This window comes from Cucurbita pepo, chromosome LG13 (assembly GCF_002806865.2).
Source record: "Cucurbita pepo subsp. pepo cultivar mu-cu-16 chromosome LG13, ASM280686v2, whole genome shotgun sequence".
Classification (NCBI taxonomy): domain Eukaryota; kingdom Viridiplantae; phylum Streptophyta; class Magnoliopsida; order Cucurbitales; family Cucurbitaceae; genus Cucurbita; species Cucurbita pepo.
This window is the reverse complement of record NC_036650.1, coordinates 7,149,013-7,168,784: the sequence shown is the minus strand read 5'-3', so window position 1 is coordinate 7,168,784 and position 19,772 is coordinate 7,149,013. Positions and strand designations below refer to the sequence as shown.

The 19,772-nt window shown below is 36.3% G+C and overlaps 3 protein-coding genes across 5 annotated transcripts; 1 reads left to right on the top strand and 2 right to left on the bottom strand.

Annotated features, from left to right (window-relative positions):
* Positions 1-581: 581 nt before the first annotated feature.
* Positions 582-3,897, bottom strand: LOC111809415. 2 transcript variants are annotated; one of them, XM_023695869.1, is made up of 2 exons: positions 3,376-3,897; positions 582-2,703 (listed from the first exon to the last, which is right to left on the bottom strand). In XM_023695869.1, the coding sequence occupies exons 1-2, from the start codon at positions 3,598-3,600 to the stop codon at positions 769-771; spliced, it is 2,160 nt and encodes a 719-aa protein (XP_023551637.1). In that variant the 5' UTR covers positions 3,601-3,897; the 3' UTR covers positions 582-768. The 2 variants fall into 2 exon arrangements, with proteins under 2 accessions (XP_023551637.1, XP_023551636.1); XM_023695868.1 differs by having other exon boundaries at positions 582-2,706; positions 3,376-3,896.
* Positions 3,898-8,203: 4,306 nt separating this feature from the next.
* On the bottom strand, positions 8,204-12,252 carry LOC111808217 (synaptotagmin-3-like). Of its 2 annotated transcripts, XM_023694063.1 has the most exons (12): positions 11,796-12,252; positions 11,357-11,455; positions 11,212-11,262; positions 11,004-11,127; positions 10,321-10,439; positions 10,127-10,228; positions 9,955-10,029; positions 9,767-9,843; positions 9,363-9,612; positions 8,917-9,291; positions 8,667-8,798; positions 8,204-8,594 (listed from the first exon to the last, which is right to left on the bottom strand). In XM_023694063.1, the coding sequence occupies exons 1-12, from the start codon at positions 11,937-11,939 to the stop codon at positions 8,469-8,471; spliced, it is 1,674 nt and encodes a 557-aa protein (XP_023549831.1). In that variant the 5' UTR covers positions 11,940-12,252; the 3' UTR covers positions 8,204-8,468. The 2 variants fall into 2 exon arrangements, with proteins under 2 accessions (XP_023549831.1, XP_023549832.1); XM_023694064.1 differs by lacking the exon at positions 11,796-12,252 and having other exon boundaries at positions 11,385-11,447.
* A 2,823-nt stretch (positions 12,253-15,075) lies between these two features.
* LOC111809125 (adenosine kinase 2-like) lies at positions 15,076-19,376 on the top strand. Its single transcript, XM_023695483.1, has 12 exons — positions 15,076-15,287; positions 15,702-15,755; positions 16,067-16,113; positions 16,222-16,253; positions 16,358-16,459; positions 16,550-16,617; positions 17,186-17,262; positions 17,366-17,463; positions 17,550-17,620; positions 17,756-17,822; positions 17,913-18,096; positions 18,921-19,376. Exons 1-12 carry the CDS (start codon positions 15,205-15,207, stop codon positions 19,061-19,063), a joined length of 1,026 nt encoding a protein of 341 aa, XP_023551251.1. The 5' UTR covers positions 15,076-15,204; the 3' UTR covers positions 19,064-19,376.
* Positions 19,377-19,772: the final 396 nt, after the last annotated feature.

The window sequence follows — 19,772 nt, the reverse complement described above, 5'->3', positions numbered from 1 at the left end:
CGACCCGATTCATTTATACCCATGTTATAATATAAATCAATGGTATCCCTTAATGATTGCAGTCAGCTAATCGAATGTGAGAGAGAAGGTGATGATGTAAGATCCCACACCGGTTAGAGAGGATAACGAATCATCATGTCGATTGAGTAGGAAAAGCGTCGAATTGGCTTCGATCAAGATTTCCTCAACCAACCCAACCCGACTCATTTATACCCATGTTATAATATAAATCAATGGTATCCCCTAATGGTTGCATTCCGCTAATCTAACGCGAGAGAGAGAGAGAGAGGGTGATGATGTGAGATCCCACACCGATTGGAGAGGAGAACAAATCATTCCTTATGAAGTGTGAAAACCTCTCACTAGTAGATGCGTTTTAAAACCGTGAGGCTGATAGAGATACGTAATGGGTGGACAATATCTTAGTGGTGGGATTGGACTGATACAAATGATATCAGTGTCGGGCACTCGACAATGTACCAGTAAGGACGCCATCCGAGAGAGGAACGAATCGTCTCTCGTAAGGATATAAAAACCTCTCACTAGTAGACAGTTAAAATCGTGAAGCTAACAACGATACGTAACGGGCTAAAGCATACAATATCTGTTGAACTATTAAAGAGTTCGAGACACAATCACACTTATACCCATTTCTTTTTATGTACACCAACCAACCCCGCAGTAACCCAAAGAAACAAAAATCTCCTTTCACCCTTCTCCCCATTGTTCATTTACAGCTTCATTAGGATTCAACCATGATCATCATTACTACCTTGGTTTTGGTTGTGATCCACAACACAACAGTGGCTGCACAAGGCTCTGAGCCGATGGGCTACCCCGAAACGTAGCCTGCGATCGAGTAAGCATCTCCACCATCGATGGAGTTTGATACGATTGAACCAGGCTCGAGCTATCAGTCGAGTCGCCTCTTGCTGTTGCTCGTTGCCAGGAATGTGAGCTCAGTCCCGAAAGAATGTATGCTCTTCCCGATGCCTCGTATACATATCTGCTACCCATCCTCTCTTGCATTTCTTTGAGCTCGGCGTCTAAGGCAACACATAATCGGTCGTGAGATTTCGCGGATACCGTTTGCGACAACACCGTCCTACACTTCTCTAGTATGGCAGCTGCATCAGCTAAGTCCCCCTGTTCTGCTGCTATCCTTGCCTGTGCCATTGCCTCGGCTGCTTCGAGTCGGTTGCATTGTCGATCCACTTCCACTGAAACGACCCCTTGTCCACCTCCCATTTCGAGCCTTTCGATCCTTACTTCATCGCTTTCCAATGTCATCGTTTGCTTGGTGATTGGATCCCGGTAAACGCATCGAACTTTTAGTAGTGGTGTTGAGTTGCAGGAAGGCTCTATAGGGACATTGGTCGAGACCAAAAAGTCCCTCTCTTCATCGGCATACAAGTCCCCGACATCGATAAACCCGGTGCGACCGTCAACCATCAGACGACTTGGATAACTTCCAGCTTTTAGTGATCTAAGATGGATATTTGGGTGTACACATTCGATTGCTACTTGTAGCTCCTGCACAACCACGCTTAAGAGCCCGCCGATGCATTGTGCAAATGCATCTTGGATCACAGCTTCAGTCTCGATGAAAGAAAACGTTCCTCCAGATATCTCGGAAATCGAGTGCATAGACGAGGCATCATGATCCCCACCAAATCCAAAAGAGTGAACCGGAATCTGGAATCCCGACTCGTCCTTCGAATGCATCGACAGAGGGAGAAGCAGCTGGTAATTCGGTTGTGCTTGGTTAACCCCCGAACCACTGACCGTGTACGTGTCCTGGCCATCGGACAACAATATTATACTCGAAACAGCGTTCTTTTCCCTTCGATCTTCCATTATCTTAGCACCCTTTCTTAGACCTTCAGCAATATTGGTTCCACCATTAGCAACTAAAGCATTGACAGCCTGCAGGGCCTGTTGTCGACCCGTATCAGTCATCCTACGAAGAGGAAAGAGGCGTCGAGCTGTTGACGAGAACGCAATTACCGACAGTCGATCACTGGAGCTAAGATTCTGTATTACAAATCCCATTGCTCGTTTAAGCAGTGCGAGTTTAGTACCTGCCATGCTACCACTGATGTCGAGAACTGTTACTAAGTCAACCGGTGCACGACGAGTTCGAGAAAACTGTGACAAACTAGCTTGATTTCCAGCGCAGTTTTGTCTCCTAACCGAAGCAGCAGCTTTAAGATGGACGAGTACGGTGAACTCGTCGTAGGATTTTGACTTTGGAGCAGCGGAAATCTCGGGATATGTTTTCATCTGTATGATTTTAGTAGAGTCACCATCTGCACTGTTCTTGTTGCAAGAACTTTCAGCACAAATCGTCTGGTTACCTAACGATTCATCGTCATCGAACACGCCTGGCTCGGGAGCCTGACATAGTGGAACAACGAGTCGTCGACTTAGATCCCTTCGAGGAGGTAATCGTCGAACGACAGTCATTAAGGCATTATTTTGATTCGAGTCAGCAGGACGAGCTGATGCTGTTCCAGGAGGAGAATCCAAACTGGGACCTTGAACAGGAATTTCTTTCCACTGTGCTCTGCAAACTGGGCAAATTCGATTGCCATGTTTAATACTCGACACGACGCAGTGAAAATGGAACGAATGCGAGCATTCAGCCGTAAATATAGCGAGTCCACCTCCTTGTTTCAACTCCGTTAAGCAAATCGAGCATGTCTGCTGAATAATGTCGAAACAACGATATCAGTCACACGAATTCATCAGCAATAGCAAAGTATCAAATCCAGAAAGAAACTATAGATCAAAACGAAAGCCGAAGAGGAAACGGTGGGCTAGCCTTGTTTTCAAACCGTTCCCTTCAAACATGTATTGAACTAACACGATATGGATTCATTATAAAGGTGTGGAAACTTCTCCCTAACAGATACGTTTTAAAACCGTAAAACTGCCAGCTAGCCTCATTTCCAAACCGTTTCCTTGAAACATGTATTGAAACAACACCTTACGTTGGACTCAGAGGACGAATTGTAAGATCCCACGTCGGTTAGAGAAAGAAACAAAGCATTCATTATAAAGTTATAGAAACCATTCCCTAACAGACACGTTAGAAAACCATGAAACTAACGGCTATACGTAATGAGCCAAAGCGAGCATGCTCTTGTATACAAGCAAGTTAAGCTACCCGAGTCCGATGCTCGACATCGGATCCTAGCCGTTCATCTATGAAATGAGCACAAACTCAAAGTAAGTAAGCCTTTAGTCCATAAGTATCCACAAAACAAACCTCTTTCTTCAACAAACAGAAAACATATGAACAACAAAACTCAAATGAATCAAAGTAAACAAATCTCCACAAAACTTAAAGAACAAAGGTTGAAGATCCACAACCTTTGAAGCTTTGATGCCACTTTTATGAGAAGAAGGTGTTGGTATTGGTGTTGAAGGGCGAGATGATGAGCCCCAATGAGCAGCAGGGGAAAGCAGGGCAGCATCAGAGAATCTCTCAGTGGTATCACAATCATCCAAAGGGGTAGCACTTTCATCTGTTCTTGGAACAAGAACACATAGATTCCACCCAAGAGCTACCTTCAACTTCCTCCATTTGCTACCCATTTCACAGCAACCCCAGATCTCGAACAAGCCCCCTCTAGTAAAAGTCGAGAGAACAACACGAAACACAAGACAAAAACAGCTCTATAACGGAAGAAGAACACTCCAAAAAGCCTTCAACTTAGCTTCGTTCATGTCCATGGCCGCCAAAAGAGAGCAGCAGCGGCGGCGGCGGCGGTGGCAGCTCGTTGAGCCTTGAGGATTTGACCTGTGCTGCTGTTGTCTCAGCGTTGAGGTTAAATAAAAAGGACAGTCTTTATTTTTCCATTGTTTTTATTTGGGATTCCATTGAATATGCTCCAAATTTCAATTCATTTCTTTAAATTCATCATGGTTTAGTTAACACTATTAAGAGTTGACAAATCTATGGGCAAAGCTATAATGGGTTGAGTTAAAAGCTTGGAACTATTCTCTAAGAACATCCCTTTTAGGCATTGAAATGAAATGACCTATCAACCAAATGTTCTGAGCCATAAAATATTGTTTTTTTGGCCAAAAGATTATATTCTTTTTTTGTCTCGATCCAAATTTTCTACTCCAATATTCCCCCACACTGTTTTCCGACATTAAACAACAAAAAAATGTTAACTTTTCATCCATTTTTTTAGCTTCAAAGTGGATGTAAATATGCTCCATAGATTCTGTGTTCTCCAAAGACAACACTCAACCCCAATTCGTTGTTTACGCTCAAATCTTAAAAGAAGTTACCAAATCATGAGATATTGTTTGTTTTTGTTCGTTATATATCGTTGTCAGTCTCACTGTTTTAAAACGCGTCTATTAGGGAGAGACTTTCACACCCTTTATAAGGAATGTTTTGTTTTTCTCTCTAACAAATGTGAGATCTCACAATACACCCCTGTTGGAGGCCTAACATCTTTGCTAGCACACTGCCCTAGTGTCTAGTTATGATACTATTTGTAACAGCCTAAGCTCACTGTTAGCAGATATTGTTCCATTTGATTATCACAGTTTTAAAACGCATCTATTAGGGAAAGATTTTCATACCCTTATGAGAATTTTTTTGTTCTCCTCTCTAGTTTATGTGGGGCATCCTCGCTAGCACGCCGCTCAGTGTCTAGCTCTAATACTACTTGTAACAATCCAAGCCCACTACTATTAGATATTGTCTGTTTTGACCCGTTACGTATCGCCGTTTGCAGGGAGACCCTTCCCAACTAACGTGGATACTATGCCCTTTGTTTAGGGCAAGATACCCTTTAAGCTCCTTTTTTTCACCTTTTGCAAATGGGCTAAACTATGCTTGAAAAAAATCCCTTTTTCTTTGGCGTTAGTGGCCAATGGCTGCTGTCCAGTCTCTCTCTCCCTAAAGGCACATCTAATAGCTGTTTGACTCTTAGAGATATGAAAGGGTCCATTTATTAAAGATTTCAACTTTACATCTAAAAATTACGACCATTAATTAGACGTATATAATCTTTTTGACCCGCTTAAAATTTTACGAATTGAGCTGGTGACTCGAATCAACTTCACAACTCTACTCAACCCTCTATTTTTATGTCGGGCTGGATTGTCGGGAAATATCAAACACTCACAAGTCACAACATAACTAACTTCAGATACAAATAGTCAACCATTATTGACTTTTACATTGATCTTAGAATTACGGTAGGGTAGAATTAAGTTGTAACTCTATTTTCGATTTAGTCTGATTGACCCGATAAAAAATGTCTACTCGAAACCCGACCCAAAATTTCGATTTTAAAAAATTCAACCCGACCCAAATATTTTTTTAAAAAAATTAGTCCAACCCAACATTAATAGTTTGGATAGAGTAACATCGGTTGGTCATGTTACAAGATCATGGGACACTCCTAATATTTAGGAACCAAAATGTTTTTTTTTTGGATAAGAATATGAAAATAAATACAGAACACTAATTAAAATGTTTGTTAGTACAACGATGTTTTTTTATTTATTAAACGTGGATTATTGTTTTTTTTTTAATTAACTTTTTTTGCAGATAATAATGATGATGGGATGGCACACGTGCACACCATCACGTGACATGCAGTTGCCAGCAGGTTAGAGATTCCCATGTCAACCCCTAGTTTGACATTTTGTGACAACTTCACCCACATCTCATCACATTGACCTGGATTTACCCCTCCCCCCTTTCACCGTGGTAATTTTTTTTTACCCAACATAGAATCGAAATTTATCTAGCGCGTGAGCTCTGTGTAGAGTTAAACAAACACATTAATTAAATTCAAATTTCAAATTTATCGAGCACGTGAGCTTCCTACACTTAATATTTATCAAATTCAAATTTTAAAATTTGGTTCGTATCTTAAAGTCTAGGACATTCAAAATAGAGAACTAGGTTGCATACGAAACCGACCCTTATAGTTTATAAAGTCATATTGAAAACGTTCTCGACCCGCCAATCTCTTCCTTCGTAGAACTGTATCTGATCTTACTCAGAGCGATCTTTCTATAGAGGCAAATGAAGTTGGTGAGCCGTATGATAGGCAACTATCTTCTACCGTCCGAACAGGGCTCAGTGGTTAGTTAATCCCATCGTCCCGATTATTAGATTACAAAAGGCATAACATAAATCAAGAAATTAATTTTTTTTTTTGGAATAATTTGATTCTTTTTATTTTTATAAATAATTCTAAAAAAAATGTCAACCAAATAAAAAGTTTTGAATATATATTATTGGATAGTGGAATCATATCATCTTAAAATATTGTTTTTTTATTTTTAAATATTTAAATTTAATTATATATTTTTAATAAAATTTAAATTTAAAAATTTTGAAAAATATATTATTATTATTATTTAAAATTAATTAATTAATTTTTTTTTATTTTTAATTTCCACTAAACTTTTTGGCATGCCAAAAGTTATTCCCTCTTCCCCACAAAATAACATCTACAACCATCCAAACACACCTATGCATTTTCGTTGCCCTAATCCGTCCTCGGGAGTGTTACGTACATCCGACACGACCTATAACCTAAGTCGTTACGAATAGACTAGGGTCTATGAAGGAGGAAGAATCGAGATGTATTGTCCTTCTGTATACGTTAATCTCTTGGACAAAAAAGGTTTGAACTTTTAGGCTAGAACCTAGACGTTTTGTTTGGTTGTATAAACAATTCTAAATCCGTTTCGAGATGCGATGAATGGAGAATGAGCTAAATATTCGAAACCCACGAAACCCTAGGTGAGAGAGAGAGGAGAATCGGATACCCTTTGCAACGTCTACAAACAGGAGAGGGACATTGGAGCGCAAAAGTCAATAGGAAAGAAAGAAAAAAAAAAAACTATCCCTTTAAATATTCATCTTTGTACGGTGATATCTATCCTCATAAGTGTTTCGATCACGACTGTAATTAACATATACTTCTTATTTTCAAATCGAAAGTTTAAATTTTTATAATAAAAAATCTTGAAAGACGAGAGAATAAATACTTGTTGTTTCGGTCGAATCCAATTCAAAAATTCGTATATTTGCCCTCTTGCAGAAGGGCGAGGATATAAAAAGTCGACATTTTTTTTTTTGTATGTGTACAATAAAGGTATTTATATGACCCGAGAATTCAACCAATTCGTAGTATCCAACTTAAACCATAAAGGTTTGGTTGAGTTTGGTTAAATTTTTTAAAAACTGAAAATTTCGAGTTGGTTCACAGATTGACTTTTTTTGTCGAGTCAACCCGACCCGCTCAAAAAAAAAAAAAAAAAGATTGATTCACGTATTTTTAGAGGTTTTGATTTTTGGGTTTTATATATAAAATTTAATTTGTTGATAAATAATAATATTGTCATAATTGAACTCATTATTTTCTTTATTTAAGTATTATCTCTTCTTTAATCATGATGAGATTGAAAATTTGAGGGTGGTAGGGCTTAAAGACCTAATCTCTTTTAATAATTTTAATATATTATATTATGCCTTTTTATTATAATATTATGCCTAAATTTATTGTTTAATTTAATTTGGTAATTTTAAAAATTTTACGAGCATTTATAATTTTTTAAGTTTCCATCGAGATATTGCTTCATAGGCACTACGATAAAAGTAAAATTACATTAAAAATAATATTAATTATAATATAATTAATCACGAAAATATATGTTTCTTTCGGATCGCAAAGATAACAGAACCAAAATAAACATACTTCTAACGACATTTGTTGTCAACAGTAGGCAATGATGGTCATCGACATATGGATGGTAGTGGTGGTCGGTGGGGGCAGCGGTGGAATTCGGTGATTTTCAACAACAGCGATAGTCGGTGGTTACTGGAGGTGGTGGTTGTCGATGATCGAGAAGTGAAGGTAGTGTAAGGATATTATGGTCATTTTTTATTCATTTGTATAAAAAATGAACGATAATTCTGCTAAATATATTTATTTATTCATGTATTTATGAAGTGTTATGTTTGGGCTGGCCCATACTCTACCAAGTTAATGAACAGATGAGCCCATTGGGCTTTTTCTTTGGGTTGGGTTGGCCCATACTTCTCAAATGGATGAACTCATACTTGAAAATACTTTTTCCTTTTATTTATTATGATTTTTTTTTAATCATTTACTTGATTCTCAATGTTACACACTCGACGCTCTGAATCTCGGACCATAAATTCCACATTTTAATTTTCGAGTAAATACTATTTGAGCTACGATACGATACGGTGAGAAGGTTTAAATGACTAATGCCCTGACTAGGTAAGCTACGATACGATCGACGTAATTTATACAAAAACCGAAATAAACACGAGAAATAAGGCATTTTGTCAATGAACCTTTGACAATAATGATCAACAAGAACAACCAAGCAAGCTACATGGGTGTTCATGCTTGTCAAGTGGGGAAGGAACTCATTTTGTTTCCATCAAGCTACTGTGTCCACTGTATCTCGACGTGTATCATTCCATGTCTCGAATTGATTAGATGATACTTCTGGTTGATGCGTCCGTTGTGCACGACATCGATCAGATTGATCTCTACGTGTCCCAATGATTCCTGTGGAAAGATCATGTGAAGCAATTGTTCAACGCATGAGGGGAACAAATTTGTGATGTGATGTGATGTTACCTTCGAGAGGAAACCGAAAAGGCCGCTCCTCCTACTCCCAAGCTCAATATGGATCTTCTCTTTTAATGGAGGCTCCTCGAGCATGAATTGGAATTCATCGTTCCAAACCGGGTCACGACATTTCTTCACCATCTAGGAAAAACATTGTTCGAATATAAATGGAAGACGATGACGAAAACGAGTTCATCCTTTAGTTAGCTACAAGTTAGTATGGCTACAAGTGTGGAGTCTTATGAGTAGAGAGATTCACCTTTGTTTTCTTCTTTTCACCTCTAAAGTGTGTCACTGCATAAGGATTACTATGTCGTTTCCCCTCCACGCTTGTAGCTCCCTGGATTTTCACCCACAACAATCCCGCTCCTCCACCTACGAAATCGTCGTGTATATCTCTTTCATTTTGACTGACCATACTCCGACATCCATCTAACCGACTACTAGACTTGCTGCTTTCTACTCTGAACGGAGTAAACGTCAACTCGACCACAAGTTGTCCTCTCGGTTTCTTGTTCTGATGATTGTTTATGTCTGTGTTCTTTATTAACTCGAGCGTTAGTTCCTTCGTCTCGTAGGGTGCAAGTACTTTTAAGGGGACTAGCTGCATTCCTAACCTGTCATGTCCGCCAACCTGCAATGTAAATCAATTCTCAGCATTCATCTTTCAGGAACTCAATGGCATTGCAGAGGAAGGGAAGAAACCTTGTCCCAATCATAGACTCGCAAATGAAGAACTTGAGATTCTGGATCCTTTACAACAAGCTTGAACTTCTCATTCCAAACTGGGTTTAAGTTATTCATCTTAATGGTGGTTTTCTTTGATGGTAGTCGTTCTCCGCTTAGGCTGAGTTTGACATATGGATCCGAGGTCCCCAATAAGTCCATCTTCGAGAGCCTTAGTGCCTTGACGACGTTCACGTGTAGTATTCCCACTGGCTTTTTCGTTGCCCCCCTTCACGAAAAAAATGAGTAAATCATATAAGGACCAACTTGTAATCCAAAATATGAACAAACGGAGGCATCCTTGAAAGGTCATACAACACACATTGAATGAAATCAAATTCAATAAAGACTAATATCAGCTATTCGACCTCATCATAACTTACACTGATGCATCGAGTATCGGTATCTCGAAAACACGGGGCCAAAGATAGAGATTCAAAACTTGTTTTCGGATAGCCTCCTACACTTGCAAGAGCTAGCTGAGTCACAAATCCATATTTGTAAACTAAACATTCATTGACCAAGCCAAGTGGTTCATAAATAAATATATACCAGTGGGCCAGTGCAGCACCTGAACAAATTGATGGAGGCCAGGTATGGACATGATATCACCTCCGAGTATTTTCAATCCAAAATCTACATGCGGCTGGAGTTATGTAACCCAAAAAAACAAAACAAAACTATCAAAACTATTACAGAATATGGAAGAACTTGCCGTTAAATCAAGCTCTATGCTCTTATACCTTCTCCAACAAAGACACAACAATGTTGGAAAAACAAGGAAAAGCAGGGACTAGAGGCTTCAAAACTATCCGAGGTGCAGCGAAAATTTGCAGGTCTATTAACTGAGAAGAAGATCGACCGTCAAATCCTTTCGGAGAGGAGGAAAAGGATAAACATTCCTCAGATACAATTTTTTTCTGTTGGATCCTCTGACCTGAATTCTTATTTGCAATGAAAAGAGTCTCAACACCAATACTACATCGGGGTTCCCGGCCCATCTGATTGCAGTTTCCATAACTAGTTCGTTCTCATCGGTCTCATGCACTTTGAAACCTACAACATTAGGCAGTTTCAACTTATCACGCAAAACATATACTACGTGTTGAACTCTAGTGCCTTAATTAAGCAGCCAGAAGCTAGCAAATATTAAAATACATGAGTTCTGTTAGCATTGCACAACAACACACACTCGATCTAGATGAACACAAAGAACATGAGAGAGAAGTGGGAGGAATATTGGCTAAAGGTTTATATTGATGACTTCAGACTACAATAAGAAAGAATAAAAGAATACTGAGAATATAGACTTCAAAGCACTCCTATATGGTTTCAGCTTACTATACATAGTTTTACCAGATATAACCACCTACTATATATGACTATCTCTCATATATATCTCTACCGGCTTTTTACTATGATGGCCAGAATATCAGCCTTGAAGGCATCCATTTCTCATCATAGAGGACAAACTCAGTGATTTTATGCTATCAAACCCTACAGTTGAGGGGGAATTGATTCAGAAAACATAAGTTTGTCTATATATTCTACAAACTCCACAACAGATGGTAATGTTTCTCCTAAACATGATATAAAGATGCTTCTTCAAAGTAGACTAACCATAAAGCTTGGGAGGAAGAGTTCCAAGACTTAAACTCTCGAACTCGATAGATTGAATTCGAAACGTCCCAATATATTCGGCAAATATTGGTTTGGTCATGGCTCTTATGCTAGGACAAATAGCCTGTACATTAAAGAAATTGATGTCAAAGCTCAAAAAACATGAGCAAAACTTAAAAGGAGATGTGGTTGTACAGTGTGAAATAACCTTATCAAGGTAAGGCCACATGGCTGCAAGGAACTTGTTAAACCAGTCTACCTGTGTAATTTATGCAATCTATCAGACAAATATGAGAAACTATGAAACAGGAGAGACAGAGACAACAAAATGAACACCACTAAAATTTTCCAACCCGATCAAAATCAGGGTGCTTAACCCACAGTGGAATTTCAGGAATAAGTTCTTCCAAAGCATCTGAATCCAATTCGTAGATTGGCCTTATCATCGGATCCTGCATTCGAGAAGAAAAAAAAAAGGCCAGAAAGATTCATTTATGACCCAACAAAAACAGAGCGTTCTTGCAACCTCGGACCCAAAAAAGTATTAAACAAAGCTGAGCCTATGAGGATAACATTGCAAATTCAATAGATGAGAATATTCTTTGATTACATACAACGAAACAGAGTTGAAACTGAAAATCTAAAAAAGTTTGTCAAAGAGACAAATTAACAAACACATTGAGTGCACTACCAAATTGCAATGAAAAACAGGGGAGGAATGTACAATGCACTTGCTAATTTCTGTAGAAGAATCAGAAATGAGTAATAAACAAGAATCAATTTGGATTATACCTTGACCTTATCCGGCTTCGAAAAGATGAACAAGAAGAACCCCATAACCAGTCCAAGAGGAATTCCAATTCCAAACCCAATAATCCCCAATAAAGTACTGAAAAATCCCATCTCTCCCACAAATCTGAATAAACCACCATACATGAAACTTCAAACAGAGAATCAAGAGAGTTGAAAAGGCTAAAAGAGTGAAGAGCCTTTGCTTGTTTTAGCCGAATAGCAGCAAAACAGGAGAAAGAAGACGAAAAAAGCCGAAATCCAAATAACAGATACAGAAGAAGCAGAGATTGAGCAAGAAATTCACAAACACGTAAGCAAACACCGGAGAATCCGATTCATAAGTGGCGACAAAAGGGAAGAAATCAACGAATTTAACAAAGAAATAAAGATTGAATTGAAGAATAAAAATAGAAAGAACAAGAAAATAAAGATCGCGACGCGGAAATGTCCCTCACGAAACCGCCAACGCAACGCAGAGAAACACGTTAGCTTCAAAATTTATACGAATGCTTCCCCTCGTCCTAACGTTCCCAGACTGTGAAATGACTATAATGCCCCCAGTCTTTATCACTGACACTTGACAACAGTGTCTTTTTTTCTCATTTCGGGTGGGGACTTAATGGTCCAGATGATCAAAACACATAACCCCGACAAATGGAGAAACACCCATATTAATTTATTTAAAAAATTCTAATAATTCCCTTGAATTTTAAAAATATTTTTATTTATTTCAATTTTAAAATATAAGATGGGATTATAATAATCAAAATAATTGCATAATTTTTTCTCTCCAAAAAATAAAATATAATAATAAATCTTGAAAAAATTTGTTTTAATTCAATTAAATTCATAAAAATAAAAACTTTATTTATTAAATTAGTTTACGGATTCATTTAAGTTAAATTAAACTTATTATAAATTTTTTCTTGAGGATTAAATTTCAATTTTAGATAGATTAGGGACCAAAATGCAAATTAAATTTAAATATTAAAAATAAATATGAAACGTGCATATCCAATAATGTTTAGCATATAAATTATTTTATATATTTTTTTTAAATCACCATATTAATTAATTTAATTAATAGAAAAATAATAGAATATGTAATTTAATAATATGGGACAAGCCTAGTAAAGAAATGGTCCAATAACTATTGAATAAATGGATGTGGTCCATTTTAAATAAGGGACTATAGTAATATGTACCAAAAATACTATATACTAAAATTATTTGTCCATTAAAACTTTGGATAATAATTTAATTTTATTTTCATTTCAGTCACGAATATATATATATATATATAAATAAATGGAATAAATCACTTTACAATTCATTTCATTATTTTTAGAATTTTAATATTCTAAGTTCGTGTCTATTTAATTTATCAAATTTAAATTTTTTTAAATTTATTGAATACAAAATTGAAAGTTTTAGGATACACGAGATATTTGCTGTTCCTCAAGAGCCTGATCCGCTCCCAAAAATTTCCCGAAAACCTATTTAATGAACAGAGAGCGGATTACCTACTTTTAACAGTCAAAGTGAATCCTTTCGTTTCGATTGGGTTTATGGGAATTCAATTATTGTTCTCAACCCATGACTAATACGAGCTCGGGTGTGGTTCGTAACTCTCGAAACTTCTTTCTAATAGCTTCGTAGACCCATTCACGTGACAATTGTCATTATCATCTATTATTTACGTTGTACAGACAATATGTGACATCTATTCCTAGTTGGGAGAGTTCAACGGTAAAAATTAATTGGACATAAAATTGAAAGCTCAATAACGTGTTTGTGTTTATTTGAGAACAGTATTTTCAACGGTCAAACCGATTAGCAAAGTGAACAAAAATTAACATATTTTTTTCCGAATAATTCCTTAAAAGTTAAGCTTAATTAAGCTTTTTCCAAATTAAAAAAAAAAGTTAATATATTCCGGGAATAATTATAAAAAGCTTATGCTTTTTAATTAATTTTAAATGTGATTTACAATTAAAATAATTATAAAAAAAAAAAACACAGAGAACCCAGAAAAGAAAAAAAAAAAGCAAGAATATTTTTCATTATTATTTTAAAATAATGAGATTTATTATAATAAATAAATAGCTTAAACAACATTTTTTATTCATATTTCTAATCTTATATTAAAAATTAAAATACAAACATTTTTTTTTCTTTATCAACAATATTATTATTTTTTAAATATTAATCTTATAATAATATTAATTTTTAACATTTTTTTATCGTCTGTTTTATTTTATTAGGTTTATAAGCTCGAGTTTAACTTCTTTTGCTATATATTTAAGCTGCTCGTATTTTAAGTTATTTAAATTTTTGATTCTCGTTTTCAAATAGCGTGTGAACAACATAACGTACATAAAGGTAATTTCATAACGGGATGAGCTATATAATACACGTGTCATGTTATATTCGAAAATTAAAAATTAGGGTAAAAAAAGAGAGATTTTATTCTATTTTTAGCTAATTTTTTTAGTCATAAAAATTTGATTTTGTCAATGAAATGACATAAATGATTTAAATTAGATTTCTTCTTTCTTAAGATTTTAAATAATTAAAAAATGTCATTGTCTTGAATAATTGAATATAACTTAATTATATTTAAATTATTGGTTGTCAATTGACTAATTAAATGTGATTAAAAATGTTTGAATTTTCTTGTTTTCATTTAATATTCTTTAATATTCGTAAAATGATCGAGATTTAGTCATAATGGTTGCATATTCAGCTAAAAAATTCATAATTTACCTCGAGTATTGTTTCAGGATAATTAGGTCTAAGGTTTCTAAACGTCCACCGACTAAACTCAATACCCGATATTCAAGATGATTTTTTTATGTTTGTTAAAGAATCTCGAGATGCTATTCCACGAAAAACGATACGAAATTTTTGAAAGATCTGGTTCGCTCCACGAGGGCGACTCATGGAAATACATAGGTTTCTTCAATTAATGATTAATCGGTTTTTAAAATATATTATATTTATTTTTAATTAATCATATAGAAATATTTATTTGCAAATATGTTAGAAAATAAAAAAATGGAAAATTAAATGGAATTTTGGGCTTAGGGCTTCATAGGATTGGGCCGTACATAAGCCCAATTTTAGATAGTTTTTGTAATATTATAATTACTAAAATAATATTTTTAGTCTAAAAATATATATTATTTTTAAAATTTTTATTTTTTAAAATTAATTAATTAATTAGTTAATTAGTTTGTAATTTCTAAAATAGAGAATTGAAGAAGGTGACGGCGACGCGCGAAAGGGCTCTCTTCTACTTAGTGACCTTCAGAAGTTCGAACACATCGCCGTCTCTCTTCATATATCGTAAGCTGTCCATTTTCATTCCTTTGTTTCTCTCATTCTTCACCTTCCAAATCTACCTCCAATGGCGTATGAGAAGATCCTTTTGGGAATGGGCAACCCCCTGCTCGACATCTCCGCCGTTGTCGACGATGATTTCTTGAAAAAGTAAGCTCACTTCCGTCTCTCGATTGTTTTATTTTCCTAACTGTGATGCCATTATTTTGCTCGTATGCACCATAAAATCAAGCGATTTAGATGTTTACAGTATAAATCTAAGCATTTCCGAGGTGGTTTAGGTTTTACGTGCCAGATCTGTCACTTTTTGTTTCTGTTTCTCTATGTACACTTTGGTTGCCAAGGAGGGCGAGATGAATGATTGCCAGATCTAGATGCCTCACCTTTTCCGGTCCCTTAATCGTGTTCTGTTTTGGGGGAAGTGAAAATCTCTAAATAGAGACTAATGCACGGTTGAGATTTACTGAGTAAAAAATGCAGTTGTTTGGTGTGTGATCTCAATGAATGTATAGATTGGTTTTGTTTGAAGAAGCTCTTTAACAACTTGATGTTTCTTATTGGCAGATATGATATCCAGTTGAACAATGCTATTCTTGCCGAGGAGAAACACTTGCCCATGTGAGTTTCTTTCTTCGTATTTCCATCCACAATCATTGTATTTTGCTTTTTCCTTGCAAGTTCATCAGGATCTGGGAGGAAGTAAGATTGAATGGTTTGACGTATTTTGCATTTTTTTACTTTAGCAAACAGGCAAATGAATTTGTAAGTAGGAGATCTGTATTGTGTAGTTCATGATGAATTTGTATTCAGTGGTGAGCTTATTTATTTGCTTTGTGGGGATGTTGATCGATTGCTTCCTGTCATGCATTCTGTACTTTGTTTCTCGTTTAAATCCTAATATTACAACGTTTACTTGTGAATTTGTATAGGTACGAGGAACTGGCTGCTAAAGACAATGTGGAATATATTGCTGGAGGTATTTTGATTTTCTTTTCCTAGTGCTTTTAAATAATTATGTCTTCTTACTTGATCATTTGTGTAACTTGATGATCTGTGTTTTTGACATTATTTTTCTTACATGAAGGCGCCACTCAAAATTCCATTAAAGTTGCTCAGGTTGGTAGCAGCTTCATCAGTGACTTTTTTACCCTGAATGCAGTTTTATGAAATCAAGTTTCATTTCTCCTATGAACCTATTGATATTTTCTCGATATTTTCAGTGGATGCTTCAAATTCCTGGTGCTACTAGTTATATTGGTTCCATTGGAAAGGACAAATTTGGAGAGGAAATGAAGAAAAACTCGAGGCTTGCTGGTGTCAATGTAAATCTGGGCATGTTTCCCACAACCTCCTAATGGGTTCAAATTATCAACTACAAAAGTCTTGATTAATTTTAAATCAAATGTATTCAGGTTCAATATTATGAGGATGAAACTACTCCCACCGGTACATGTGCTGTCTGTGTCGGAGGTGGTGAGAGGTAGGCAATATCTGTTTACATCTTGCTTATTGTTCAATTTCCTTCAAGTCATTGTATCTAATTTTCAAAAATCAATCTTTGTGTTCATACTATGCACACATTTTTTCATTTTTATAAAAATGTTTATATGTGACTAGACTCTTGGAAAGAATGTAGTAAAAGTTTTTTTCTACTTTTTTGAAGTTCATTTAAATTTCTTTGGTTGAAAACTAGGTGATAAACTCCTCTTTATGTTTCATTGTTAATATGGCTACTTAAAACCCTATCTTCCTTCACCTCCAACCAGATAACATTTATTTTATACTTGCATACATAAAAAACTATGAATGTATATGTATATATAAAGTTGGGAGGAGATGAGGTAAGTCCCTTGGTTCCACAATCAACATCCATATATATATATATATATGTATGTATATATAGAGTTGGGAGGAGACGAGGTTAGTCACTTGGTTTCACAATCAACATTCATTAGGTAGTGGAAAGGAGTGACCTCAATGTGTGTGTGTTGTGGAAAGAGTCCATATTTCATATCAAGTCAAGTGGAACTTAAATTGACAATTTGCAGGTCACTTGTTGCTAACTTGTCAGCTGCGAACTGTTACAAAACTGAGCACTTGAAGCGACCTGAAAACTGGGCACTTGGTACTCATTTCTCCTCTACCTTTGTACTTTTTTCATTTACTGTGTATTTTGTGGCCATATGCTATAAAATTTCTGACCTCAATGCAAATTTACTTTCGAACAGTGGAGCAGGCAAAATATTACTATATTGCTGGATTTTTCTTGACGGTGTCCCCTGAGTCCATTCAACTTGTTGCTGCTCATGCCGCTGCAAACAACAAGGTGACATTTCCACACTGATGTGATGCACATTTTATTCCTTTGAATTCTAGTTTCAGCACTTTAGAAAAATTTGCATGCTTCTGCAGGTCTTCTGCATGAATCTTTCTGCTCCCTTCATTTGTGAATTCTTCAGAGAGGTGCAGGAGAAAGCTCTGCCGTAAGTTTTGTGCACTTTTATTTTTCATCTTTTATGCAATGGATGCAGAACTTCTTTCATTATAATGGTTTTGGTTAAGAGCTCTTCCTTGGTCACGATTGTTGTTATGGACAATTGGATTGATTTTTAATACAGGTACGTGGATTATGTTTTTGGGAATGAGACAGAAGCAAGAACCTTCTCAAAAGTTCATGGGTGGGAGGTAATTTTCATTGCGTTCTTTTGGGCTCTCAAATCCAAAAACTGAACTGAAGCTCTCCCACATATTACTAAATTTGTCTTTTCTGATTAGACTGACAATGTCGAGGAGATTGCCATAAAGATTTCCCAGTGGCCAAAGGCATCTGGAACACGAAAGAGGATCACTGTCATCACTCAAGGTGCCGATCCTGTGGTGGTTGCTGAAGATGGGAAGACAAAACTATTCCCTGTTATTTTGTTGCCCAAGGAGAAGTTGGTTGACACCAATGGGGCAGGTATATGGTCTCTCCATCCAACTTTAATTGGCAAATGCATGGAAAGACTGAGTCAACATATACTCTTCTTAGGGAACTTGCGTGAACTATTTTATTGAAATACTTTTGCACCCTCCATTTATCATATCTTATGAAGGTTGTAAAACCATGGAGTAAAACCGTGGACAATGAACAATAGACTTTACTTATACTGTGAGGGCACAAGCTGGCTTATTTTTTGTGAGATCCCACCTCGATGGGGGAGGAGAAAGCCTTAAAGGGAAAGTCCAAAGAGGACAATATCTGCTAGCAGTGGGCTTGAGTCGTTACAGTTGGTATTAGAGCTAGACACCGGGTGACAATGTGCCAGCGAGGAGGCTGAGCCTCAAAGGAGGGTGGACACGAGGCAGTGTGCCAGCAAAGACGCTGGGCCCCGAAGGGGGGTGGATTGTGAGATCTCACATCGATTGAGGAGGAAAATGAAGCATTCTTTATAAGGGTGTGGAAATCTCTCTCTAGCATACACATTTTAAAATCCTTGAGGGGAAGCCCAAAGAGGACAATATCTGCGAGTGGTGGGCTTGAGTCGTTACATTTTCCCCTGTACTTAGTTGGTTTATAGTTCGTTTAATGGTTCCTTGCTACAATCTCGTATCGTGCATTAGATCTCAATGGATATTTAGATGTCGCAAACCAGATGAACTTTTCATTGACGCACCTTGCTAGATCATCTTTAGTTCAAAAAATGCAATAAGGACAATGAAACTTTCACTTTCATTACAACACAATAATATAACTCATCACTCATCTTCTCGTTCTCTTTGTGATTGTCGTTCTTGCAACAGGAGATGCATTTGTTGGGGGATTCTTATCTCAACTGGTTCAAGAGAAGCCCATTGAAGACTGTGTGAAAGCCGGTTGCTACGCATCAAATGTGATAATCCAAAGGTCAGGCTGCACATACCCAGAAAAACCCGATTACAATTAGACAGCTTTGGCGCAGAGCAGGATATCACATCCTTCCCTTCCGTGATAAAACTAGCAGCAATTTTCATCCATCCATCCATCCATCCATCCATCCAATCTGGTACTGTCTTATGAAAAGCCTTCCTATTTACTCCTAAATTCATCCGATTCTCTTTTGAATGTCGAATTTCGAGTTTTTCTTCTCATCCTCACGGATGAAAATTTTCATTTGAGCAACTCTGAACCCGAACCCTTCTATTAAACACATGCGAATCTTTAGTACTGAAGTTACAATCTGAGTTATTAATTCTATCTCCAGGGATGCTCTGTTGTCATATTACACAAAATTGGAACTTGGATGCATTTTTAAACTGATAAGATGTAGAATTTTAGCTCTCTAATTCATGGTATGTTTGTTATTTATAAGAGTAGATAGAGAAAAAGTACCTTCAAGTTTAAGCTTTGTTTTGTAGGCTACCTATGGGCTCTGAGATAAAAAGCGAGTTACATAGATATAATTTTGTAATATTTTTAATAATATAATTTCAATCAATGATTATTTATAAATATTGACATGGGAAAAAGCATATCTAAATATTTTATAGATTATAAAAGAAATAAGAAGTCTCGATTTTTAATAAGAAGCTAGCATGTTTGTATTATAATTTTATTAACCTATTTAGTTACCATGTCATGTGACCTAAAATTCGAGTGGTAGTTAGATTTTACTA